Source organism: Callospermophilus lateralis, chromosome 10 (assembly GCF_048772815.1).
Source record: "Callospermophilus lateralis isolate mCalLat2 chromosome 10, mCalLat2.hap1, whole genome shotgun sequence".
Classification (NCBI taxonomy): Eukaryota; Metazoa; Chordata; class Mammalia; order Rodentia; family Sciuridae; genus Callospermophilus; species Callospermophilus lateralis.
In genome coordinates this window covers 21,019,410-21,032,396 of record NC_135314.1, presented here as the reverse complement: position 1 = coordinate 21,032,396, position 12,987 = coordinate 21,019,410, and the positions used below count along the sequence as shown (strand labels likewise).

Below are 12,987 nucleotides of genomic sequence, written 5' to 3'. Positions count from 1 at the left end.
ACTGATAATCTATTACTATATTACTTGTCCCTGAGCCACTAGCACTTTAATAGTGAGTACTGTTTTAATAACAGAATTTTTGGCACCTATAAAAAGTTTTGAAAAGGTAATTTTTTATGTTGTTTCGCCTTACAAGAAAAGTATTGCTCACTCTTAGAGATGTTGTATTTTATAATCAATCAAATATAAATGATAACTTTTTACATTTTTTAGGGACAAACTGAAACAGAAAATTTGGGTGACTTGGTGAAGAGAAGGTACAGATAACAGAAGATAAGACTATACAAACTTAACACAGTTTGCAGGCATAGTATCCACATAAACATCTGCCTGTGAAATTACATCAACACCTCAACCACCACCTCATTTAACCTTAGCTGCTCAGGTCCTGTGCTTCCAAATACAGCCATTCTGGAACACTTTCCTCTTAGCATATTGTTTAGTAGTGTGCTTTCCACTTCAATGTGTTAAACTATTCTACATACTCTTATATTTTGTCCCTCCCTTTTCTACCTCTCTCATCTACAAGTTTCTTGCTTTGAAGGTCCCATTCAAGGTACTATGATTAAATAAGGAGTTATATTAATGTGTTTAAGTAAATAGCTAATCTTATAAAGGGACAATTTTATTCACATTTTTCTTGACATTTAAAAATGTGTTTTTTTCCAAGAGCATTTGGCACTAAGTGTTTAAAATGGCGTTTGACTTGATACTCTTCCTTGCATTGAAATGATTTACTTGAGCATCTGTTCTTTTAGTATGTTCTAAACCACTTCATCTATTAGTTTCTAAACCCTCATGATTTTAATAGTGAGCAAAGTCCAATTTAATAATGTGAAAAATGATTGAGAGATAAGAAATTCATTTTTTAATTAGATAACCTCTATGGAAAAAAATCAGAGAATCTAGAAAATAATTAACACCCCTAAGATTTTCACAAGATTTCTTCTTTCAAATCCATTGTAGACAAAAGTATGTTTTGTATTCTGAGAACTATAACAGAGACAATATGCTCCTTATATGATTCTTGATTTCTAGCACACACTAAGTATAAGCATTTAATACATTAAGGGATTAGATTGTATGTAAATTCCAGTAGATTGTGAATCAGGAAGCACATGTTTTCCTATGTTACCCTGAAATAGAGCACATGGGTTCGTTCACTCACACATCACGACAACAGAATTTGTTAGAATAGAACTAGAATAATAAGATCTGAATGAGATGTCTCTCTGGATCCTTCATGAAAATTAACACCTCTAACTATAGGGTAGTAGTATTAAATCATGTATTTGGAGGTAAAGACAAGGGTATTAACCAAATGAAGTATTTAGAAAAATGCAGAAGTTGTTTTAAATACAGAATATTCACATCTATTTTGTACTTGAACTGTCAATATAACTCCACATAATTTAATAAATTAATTAAAATTCCATGAGTTTTTCATAATTTTTCTTCTAATTTGATGATAGCTATGGGATCATAACCATCACTTAGTGTGGGCACATTAAGTAGTTTTCTTGAGCTAAGAAAGGCTCAGGAAAATTGGTAAGTTAAAAATCAATTGTGAGGAATGTGCCTTAGGGACCAAAAACAATGGTTATAACATATGTTTTTATGTCTTAATTGACCTTCTTAAGTCATTAAGAGTCTGAGAGGTTGTATAATATCTCAATTGGAACAGAAAGAAGAGATAAGTTTAAAAAGGGCATTAAAATGATAAATAATAAAGTTGAGCTTTTGTTGAGTGAACTTCTTAGTTAATAATATTTTAATGTGCACATTGAAATATATTTAAAGCTATTGGCCTCAGTTTTGAAATATTTTTAAACATGAATAACTTTGAGCATTAAAAAGTATGAAGTGCTTCAGTGGAGGTTCTTTGTTGTAAAAGAAGGGGATGGTTTTGTTCATGTTTGTATTGATAGTATAAAATAGAGTATTTGTTGTCAGAAGGAACACGTGCATCAGTGAATCAATCAATTCATGTTATGCAATTATATATAGTCTTATAATAGATTCATAAATATGAGAAATAATGAATGCAAAAAGAATAGAAGTTTAAAAATCAGTTGTGAAGAAGATGCTTTGCTATGTGCAAGTTTTTAATGGATGTGAGAACACAGAATGTAATGACCAGAAAAAAAATTAGGTTTTTATTCCCTTGAGTAGTAAGTGGGTGATAAAGGTTTACAGACATATTAAATAGGACTCATCTTTCAAAATTTTACCAAATTTCAGGACATGGAGCAAAGGCAATTTGAGTTACTTATCATAATGAAAAAAATGAATAACAATTTAAAAGGTTTATGCTAAAATTGTCCAAACTCTAATGTTCCCAAATCTCATGAGAAAATATGTTTCATACATATTTTTCTTTTCATATAAGTATATGCTTATATATATAATACATTTATATATAAATATTTATATATATATGTGAGTTATCCTGATTGCTAAATCACCTGTCTTATAGTCACAGTAGCAATCTGAATTTGCAGAATCCTGTATCCTTTTACAAAGTCATACAAATATCAACTGAACCATGCTGCCAGGAAATTCAGAAACTGCTTTATGTCCATAGAAAATTGGAAATCATACATCAAAAGAGTCAGAAGAATCTAAAATTTGTCTACTTATAATGAGTTCATCTTCTCTATTGTCCTTTAATTTTATAATTATTCAGTTTTTATTAATGATTTGTTTGACTGTACATCCCACGAAACCTTGTAAAGCAAGTTAATGGACTACTGCTTGTTCTGAATAAACACAATGAGGAAGCTCCTACAAATTAAAAAATGTTATGACTCCTTCTACCTTTCCTCTGACCCTCTACCTATATGGAGGATAGCAAATCTCTCTCTGTGATATTATGACTTCATAATTACTACTAAGAAGTGTCCAATTCACATATGGCCCTGCTACCTATTTTCTGACAAAAAGGATTGCTTAATAAGAGCTATATCAAAGTAAAATGACCATTTTTTTCAGTAGCTGCCCTTCAACATGTAATTGGCTTATTAATAATAGCCCCATTCAGCAAATCATCTCATTAACTTACCTAGGGGAACGTTTTGCAACTAGTTATCTTAAATTGTTCCCTGGGAATTTTCTGTAAATTAGGCACTCTACAAATGCCTAATTGAGATTTTCATGCCTAGGGGAGTATTTGGTAACACCCACTTTAATTTTTTTTTCCTATTCCCTAGGAATAACAATTAAGGGATTAAAATACCTCATTGTCTAATGTTGAATGGAAAATTAAATTGATTTATATTGAAGAAATATTAGAACTCCCTTTGGTTCCTTTTACCATCAGTCTAAAATAATTGAGAGGATTTAAATTTACCATGTTAAGGGCTTCAACAATTAAGAGTTAAATGACTGTTAAATCAGAGGAGACTACCTGTGTGTCTTGTACTTGTCAAGAAGTTTCATCTCAAATGCTCAAGTCTCAGAAATTATATTTTTGGAGGATTATTTGAAGGACATGAAACCTATCCATTTCTCTGAAGAATAAATGTTATCCTTGGATAATACAGATCTGTTATTGATTTATTTTCTGACTCACCCAAATCTACACTTAAGTCCAAAACAAAATTTGATTATGCAGACTCTCACAGATTATACAAAATGCCTTATAATTACAAAGAATATACAGAAAATATTGGGGTAATGCCAAAGCCACAGGTGCATGAACAGCTCTGCTGCCTTGGGTGGCCCTTGTCTTTATAGCCCTTAGTAATTTTTAATTTACTTGAAAAAAATTAGTCTACAGTGTCTTTTATATCCCCTGGTGGTTATGAATCTTTATAAGATATAAAATCATTGTTTTTATGCTCTATAAAGGACTCACACCTTTGTTATTAGATTAGGAAAAAATGAAAAGAAAATGGCACATGGGTTTATTTTGCTAGTAAGAGTGACATTATGTTCTTAGGAGACCTGTCTGATTCCTGACTCTATTTTATCTCCATGTCAAGAATTCCCTTGCTTGATTATTCAGAGAATTTGTAGCTTTCTTCTGTGTTGCTTTATAAAAACTAAGATAAGTATATTTTACACTTCTTGTTCACTATTGTGTTCATGGCATCATCAACCATAAAGGTTGAATATGGAGGAAATTCCAAAGAACTGACTCTGATAGATTTAAAATGAAAATATTGTTTACAATTTTAAAAATTTGAGTCAACTGGTTAAGTATTTGTAATTAGACTGAAAACAATCCTTAAGATCATCAATCTTTCTAGTAAATACCTTTCTAAATATTTACACTCTAATTTACCAATTTTTATGTAGTAGTATAAAAATGATTTGAACATTAACTTGGAATTTGCTGTAATTTGAGAATAAAAAAGTATCAAAGTTTCACCTTACATGAATTTGGTGTAATAAGAACATTCCATGGAAAATTCCAATAAAAATTGGAATATGCCATGAGCATTGCCAGTTGCCCGATTCGTTATATCGTTATTATGAAAAGAGGTGATTTATCAATATTGGCTACCATTTTTAATGGTTTTGATTCTTAAGGTCATAGAATACCAAGTTTACTAGGTTTTCCTCATTTTTCTATGAAGAAATATGATTGAGCCAGCTGCTGAAACCACTTCTGTTATAAATGAGAAGGGAATGAAATGGGAAGATTAAGGAAACTGCCTGGTTTTCATCTTTAATATGTGGTATAACACAATGATCACATTCTTGTGACTATATTAACTGATAATTATATTGATATACCAGTTTGTTTTTCTGTGTTAATTATAGTAGTCATGTTATTTTTTTATATTTGTGAAAAGTAGGTAGCAATTCAAATAGTGTATGATCTAAAACTCTTATTTTAGAAAATGAATCAAATAGAGCTATGTATACATTTCTTTAAAAATAGAAATAACTTTCTTTAATTTTCTTATGCTAATTGTTTCTTCTAAGCTGTCTCATTCTGAGTCATAAAATATCATAGCATTAAGAAAACAGTGGTAATATAATCTGTAATGATATCCAGACTTTAATTTCAAGACTCCTCTCCCAAAAGTTTAATGGTCTCTAGCAAATATTTTAAGGATCATATAAGATTTTTTGTATATATTTTGTTTCATATGTCCAGTTCACAGTATTCTTAATAATCATCCAAGTGAACTAAAACTCAACTAATATATACAAACTTAAAGTAAAAATAATATCAATGAATGAAAAACTACTGGATTATCCAACATTAATTATAAAATTATAACTTGGGTACTACAGGCATAACATTTTATGTAGATAGTTGATAAAAATAATACTAACTTCATTGACATAGCAACTTCATATATCCATCTGCATAAGGAAATGTGTCCACTTGTTTCATATTAAAATTAATTGTTTTAAAAATCACAATTTTATTAATATTTACAAAATATACTTTTATTTCCTTCACAGAAAGATAAGGAAGACCAGTGGCTAGAGAAGAAAGTGCAGGGAAATAAAGATCACATTATTTTGGAGCATCTACAGTGGACAATGGGATATGAAGTTCAAATTACAGCTGCCAACAGATTAGGATATTCTGAACCAACAGTTTATGAGTTCAGCATGCCACCAAAGCCCAACATTATTAAAGGTAAGCAAAACCATATCTTTTCTTAATGCAAGTATGATATCATCTTTTTATGACCCATCTGGTTTTTCTCAATAAACAAAATATGATTTTATAAATGACAATATAAATTCTAGGTTCTTATCATTCTTACTTATTATGACATATCACATTCACATGATTTTAATTACTCTTGTCATGGATGTTGGCTATTTTGTTTCACAGATTTAGCAATTGAATGAAGAGGAAAAAAAATGAGCATAGGGAGAAGGTGGAGGGTGAGAATGAAGGAAGAAAATCTATATGAAAAATTTCTGTTGACCCAAAAAAAGAAAAAAAAACAGCTTTTCTAAGAAAAATCTCTCTTCTCTTTCAATCTTGTGAGAGATATGCCAATTATGATTCAATTTTTCCAAAGATAAAGATGAGCTCACCTCTCCCTGTCCAATGATGTTGATTTTAGAAATATAAAATGTCACACAGCAATGCAAAAATAGTCACAAATATAACACAAAGATATATAGCTTGAGTTTGAAGGTAGTGGATTCTGCCTTTGATAGGTAGTAGTGCTTACATCCATCTTTACATATTATATTTTATTTCTATTATCAAAGTCCACAGGAAGAATATTAAAATTCTTTTCAGTTACATACTATAGAGGTCATGTTACAAGAATATATCCTGCTTCAAAATAAAATTTAAGTTTTAGTTGACATATTGACCATACATTAAAATTTTTCTCTTAATTATCACATTTAGCATTAAATTTTATGGAGCCTGTGTATGTGGGTTTACCTGTATGTCTAATCTCTTTATGTATACATATAAATATGACAGCAGCATATTAATTCATGAAATCATGGTTTATTTATGTCTAATTATCATAGAGTACTACCATTAGTCCATAATTGTTTGAAAATAGAATATGAGTAAAACTTGTCAGTACAGTCATGTTATTTATTCTTCTTCTAATTTCAAATCAACTTTAATCTCATTTTTCATAAATTTGTTATATCATACATCAGGTTTATAAAATTTAAAATAGTTTTATACAATTAATATTTTGATTAAAAGTAATTACTGTTGATTATAAGGTTTAAAAATAATTGACACTGTGGATTTAAAAATAATTGCTAATATTAATAAATGCTAAAAATCATAATATGAAATTGGAAACTGAGAGGCCTCTAGAAATAATTCAGATAACTTATATTGTGATGACAATTTCTTTTTAATTTTCAGAGGATTTCTGCATTCATTGTCTCAGTCTTTCTTATTTATAAGTTAGACAAGGAAGAGATACTCATTTTACGAATAAGATTTTAAGAGGTTAAATGATCTGTTTATGCTAAAGGGTACTTTAGGTCCTATGACAAATTTAATGCCCTTATGATATGATGTACCTAAATAACAGTGGTTGAATGTCATATCATTTATCCACATATTTTCCTTCATGACTTTTAAATATAATAACTGTCTCTACAATTTAAATGCATTATGTTTGTAATAATGATGCTCTATGTATCAGGATGTAAAAGTCTCTTTCAAGCAAAGTCAATGTATCAAAAGGAGGCTGGCAATAGTGTATTTTCTCCTCCTGAGTGTTTAACTTAGTTAATACTGGGAGGAAATTATCAATTTTCATTATCAGATATCAAAATACAATTACATAGAAGAAATTAGTTCTAATATTTTATGGCACAGTAGAGTGGCTATAGTCCATAACAATTTATTATGTATATTATAGAGAACTATAACAGAGAATTTTGAATGTTCCCTACTCAAAGAAATGATAATTGTTTTGGAGATAGAAAAGTTACTTTCACTGGTAGATTATCCTACATTGTATACATGTATCTGCATATTACACAGTACTTCATTATATTTACCAATATTATATAATAAATGAAAATTGGTATTCTATGAACTTGGGTAAATTTTAATAACAATTTATAGATAAAATACAAAAAACTGATTTTTGACATTTTATTGTTAACAAACCTAGAATCCCTGCTATTTTTATAAGAAACTATTGAAAACAAAAGCCACTTACAGGTATAAGTGATATAGATCCTGCATATATATGCATATACATATGTACATATATCACATATGTACATATGAATGGCCAGGATGAATTGTAATGTATTAACTCTAAAAACATGATTTGTATCAGTTTGAGAAACTTGTGGGGCAAGACTTCATAGATAAGATGTAGGAGAAGAATGCACATAATTATGGTTTATTTACTTCTAGCTCTGCCCTGTCAAAATCCATTCACATATTCATTACAATTAGTTCATGAAGTCCTGTTTTGTGACAAATGCTGAGATGAATACAAAGGATTAATTTATGAGAAGAATACGACTTTTTTCCTGGCATCAAAATGTACACACACTAGAAGAGAAGACAGATATTTCATCATAACTTAGAATACCAATGAATGCTCACAACTATTAGATGTGCCCATGTAGTGTCTGTCATGAGAGCATTTGGCAAGTGTATTGAATTTTATGATAGAGTTAGGATTAAGCAGGGTTGCCTCCTCAAAAAGGTTTTTTTTTTTTTCCCCCTAAATGAAACATAAGAATGAACCTTCCAGAGGGTGTATGGTATATGAAGAAATCTCTGATCAAGAAAATACTTGATCTCCTTCAACAATTAGAAAAAATATATTTGGGAGAGAATATGGAGTTTAATTATTGAAAAGAGATCTACATTTCAAATGAATACAAGGACTTCTAAAATTCGTGTAAATAAGTTTAATACAAATCCTAAAAGAAGTAATTTTAAGTGGTGAAGTTATGTAAATTGATAGGCATTATAAAGTACTCTTATTCATATGAGTAAATGCAAATGATAGAGGAACAGGAATGCTTGAAGAAAGGTGATTACATTTCAGACACATTATAGATGAAGACTAACACTGCCTCCTTAATAGATTGGATAATGATGATTTTAAGTTTTCTTGCTTCAGCAACTGAATTTCTGTTGACGTCATTCCTTGAAGTGAAGAACTGGGTAGGGGGAACACTCTTGAATGAGGACCAACCATAAGACCAGTTTAGTATTCACTTTGAAACATAAAATAATTGGTTTGAGGTGTCGGGTATAGAGACGAGAAGGTAGCTGTCTTGGAACCACAGTGTGAGGCTGTGAGTCTTACCAAGTGAAAGGTATATGAAACCTGGGTGAAGATAAACCCACTCAACAAACAGAGCCTAAGCTCTGAAGAAGGATTGCTGTCTATTCACTCATTGATATTTTCTCAACACAAGAGGGTGACTGGTACGATATAGATATTCAAGGAGTGCTTCTGAGTGACTTATGTAGAAGGTCAAGAACTAAGTCCCAAGGAACTGTAATACTGGAAGTCGAAAATTCTCCACTGCTAAAGATACTAAAATGTTATAGAGTTATTGGGGTTAAAAAAAAAAAAAGAGTATGGTGTCTTGGATGTGAAGGCAGGTAGTAATTTTTTTCTCAAGACACACACAAAAAAATTGTCATATGTCAAATGCTGCTCACAGGATCTCAACCAAAGAGATATGAAGTTTCCTTGCTGTGTGCAGCTTTGCTAAAGAGGTTTAGTGAGAAAGTAGTAAGTTGAGGATGGATGTGAGATTAAAAGATTTATATACCTTGTTTACTTGATGCTTTCAAGAAGTGAAGATGAGCAGCGGAAAACAGAAGAGCCAGCATTAGAAAGGCTGATGACACAGTGTGGTTCATGTCTGATGAAATCATTCACATAGTCAAAGGAAGTCACACATGCACATAGATAAAGAAATCCTAGAAGCTAGCAGATGGAATCTATTCTCTCTAAACCATGCCATGATAAAACCTCCATACAACCTATTGGAAAAGGGGAAAATAAAATACTTTATTTATAATAATGCAAAATATTATTGAATTTGCTAACTGAATCCACTGGTTGTAAAGGCCTCCCAACAAGACATCCAAGACATGTCCTAATAGATGCAGAATTGTTCAATTTAGATGTAGTTTCCTTGAGGCAACTGTTGAGTCCATGATAGGGAAGTTGGAGCCTTTAAATCAAAAGAATACTATAGAGTTAACATTATATATTTGTATAATATGAAAAATGATCTCCATATGTTTTATTTAAAACTACTGTGATAGGCATGTGGTTTGTTTTTTCCATTTTTAAATAAAATATGTGTTAAACTCCTATCTTAAATTAGTTCTCTATGGTAAACAGCAGATCTTCTATCTTTTCATTTAAATTGGAAAAAATAAAAGTTAGTTTGATTTTAATTTGTTTTTATATAGCATGCATTTTATACCGTCCAAATGAGTTTTATGCATATCCTAAATTTAAAAAGCCATTAGTTATATGTGTTTACACATATTTAACTTCTTTTAAACAATAGGCTGAATCTAGAATACATTAATTTGTTGGATTAAAGTACCATTTTTTAGGTCTTCTCACATTCACTTATAAATTATACATTCTATTAAAAATGTTTTTATCCGTGTATACATATTAATGGTTACATTTTCCCTTTGTCTTTACTTTTAATTTTAAAATTATTTTATCATTGTAAATATATTTACATTTTTACTTCTTATTTAATATGTATATATTTTGAAATATGTGTCTTCATTAACATAAAAATAGAGCATGTAAAATCAATTATGTTGTCTTTTGTAAAATTCATATAGCATAACTATTTTATTGTATTTTACAAATACTGAGAATATTGGGTGGTTACGGCAAATTATTAGACAAATGATTGCAAATTTATCTGTGAAACTAGACATTGACAGAATGGCATCTATTTATTAGTTTTACAATTTTAATGACTAAAAGTTCTATTAAATTGCTAGCTTGGACTTAATTTAATACTTTAAGGAATTCTTAGAGATAAATTTATTTTGAAATAATGTCCCATCATTTCTATTGGATTACAATGTTTGATATTGTTTGTATTTAACCAAGGAAAGCCCTTAGTACCTTTTAGTAACTGCTTCCTTCTACTCTTGCTGTTACTGAGAAGATGTGTAATTTAGACTATTCATATAATTTGGGGGCAGTTCAGTTCTTACATTATCAATTTCTGTTGGTAAAATAATTCTATCATCTGGAGACATGTGATAAACACATACTAGTTCTTCAAAATTGACAAGCTAAAAAAGAAATTATATGAATTACCACTAAGAAGTCAATTGCTAACAAATATTGCTAATTGGTATTTTTATGGACTCTTTAGTTGTACTTCTAATGAACTATAAAGTAAAATAATTTTGCTGACCTTCACTATTTCAAAACAATACTAATCTTTCATGAGTGAATAACTCAGATCTTTATATGAAATTTACATTTTAGTATAAAATAAAGACATTAGCAATATTGAAATTAAAATCCGATTAACCATGGAGAAATTTATTTTAACTCTCTAGAATTGTCCATCAAGAATTGATACCACACCCACAATAATATTTCATTGCTTTAATACATAGTGAAAAAATAAGTTTATAAATTACTTTCATGCCATTGATTTCAAAATTATTGTAGAAGAGGTTCAATGATATCTGTTCACAATATGTACATGATTAATTAAATGAATTCTCCTATATTCTATTTTTTGCAAATAAATATTCATTATGTGAATTGGTAATTTTCACTTATATTTTTTGGTAATTAATATATTATTTAAATGTAACTGAAATTATTTAATATACATTCTAAGAAATTGTGGTTGAAAAGTCACCCCAAATCTTGCAGAATCTATTAAGTTCCTACTTAGGACAGGGCTGTGAATTTTCCAGTAACAGAGGAAATAACTTAGTAACTTGTCCCTTATAATTCGTATTTTCAACTTATAAATGTGAGTTTACATTTAAAGAATCAATGATAGAACTAGTGTCTGGATAACCTGAAATAGACCTTACTGATATTGACCCAATCTACGTTTTTAATAGGTTACAATAATTTAGAAACGTTTTATAAACAATTTAATCATTTTCTTCTCGTATCAAAGTTATTTAATCTTAGTAGTTGTTGATGGCTATGTGTTAATGTTGCATTAATTATTTTCTCTTTTTTTCTTTCCTACTGTCATATTTTTCTTTTCCTTTATTTTCATATTTGTAACTTTATTCTTTTTTTCTTAATTATTTTATTCTTTTTCTACCTTCAAACACAATCTTCTTCATGCAGATAAATGCTGTGAAGCGAATAAAGGTGAAAATGGAAGCCAGTCATGGCAGCTGAATGCTGCTGGGTTTTCTTTCATTATAGCCATAAGTTTGTCTTGCATATTTTAATGTTGTTGTTATGTTATATGATATCTCCTTTTGTGCCCTTCAAAGTAAAAACAAAATAGTACTAACAAGCCTAATCTAAAAAAAGTCAAAGATTTTCTAAACTCCTCTTAATCATGCATGTATGTTAACACAGGAGCAATTAGACCTTTTCCTCTTACCCAAATTGTCACCATTTTGTGAGGGTAATTTATCAGAAAGCACTGAAGGAAATTCAAACAGAATTGTTTCTTCTACTACCAGTTTCATGGAATAACATGCATTACACTAAAGATCTCTTTGATTTCTAAAGTTGACCTTGTTAAGTATCATGTCACTTGTACTTAGAACTTAAACTTTATGTGTTGTATCTAGTCTTTTTTCATTTGATTATTTTGCAAATGCAACTTAATATCCATGTCCAATCATAATTTGATTGGTATAATTGTTAATCATTTCTATTGATGTTTGTTATTGTTAAATGTAAACTTCTAACTAAATGAACATTTCTAAAATTTCATAGTGTCCACCATTTACACAAAACATAAACATGGTATCTTATCATATATGTCTCTTTTTTTGTAAATATTTTCTCTTTATTGATATAAAATATCAGAAGGAATAAATATGAATAGGGCTTCTTTTTAAAATTTAATACCAATTAATTTTTTCATGAAGTGAAAATATTTCTTTGTAATTGCCCCAGAATAAATGTTTGAGTATGTTAAAAGTTTGAGTATGATTCAGTGGATTCAGATTATATGTTCAGCCATTATGAAGTTCTTCTGTTCTAACAGCATGCATAGTTAGTTACTGCATTTCCCTGGACCCCTGGGTGTCCAGGGAAATGCAATATTTTCTGATATTTGAGATTATAGAAGATATGTTCATTATTAATATGTATAAAATGTTGCAAAAGAAAGGAATTTTAATAAAACTTCCAGGATTTTTTTTCTTATTCATTATAATCTAACTTGAACTTTCAATAACTTACAAATATTTTCATGAGAAAGATCTTGAGAAAGTCACATGGAAATTATTTTGAATTAGGGTCTCAAACTATTATTTTTGAAGTACATTGAACATGCACCTAATAATTTAAGATGATTTATTTTGAAATTTGACATTTCACCAAGCAAGGT

At 29.5% G+C, this 12,987-nt stretch overlaps 1 protein-coding gene across 1 annotated transcript in view; it reads left to right on the top strand.

The window, feature by feature from the left end:
* The window catches only part of Ncam2 (neural cell adhesion molecule 2), a 233,167-nt gene that overhangs the window by 178,336 nt on the left and 41,844 nt on the right, over nt 1–12,987 (top strand). The window contains exon 15 of the mRNA XM_076866974.2: nt 5,422–5,602. Within this exon, the coding sequence (XP_076723089.1) occupies nt 5,422–5,602 (181 nt within the window). The remainder of the gene's footprint in view (nt 1–5,421; nt 5,603–12,987) is intronic.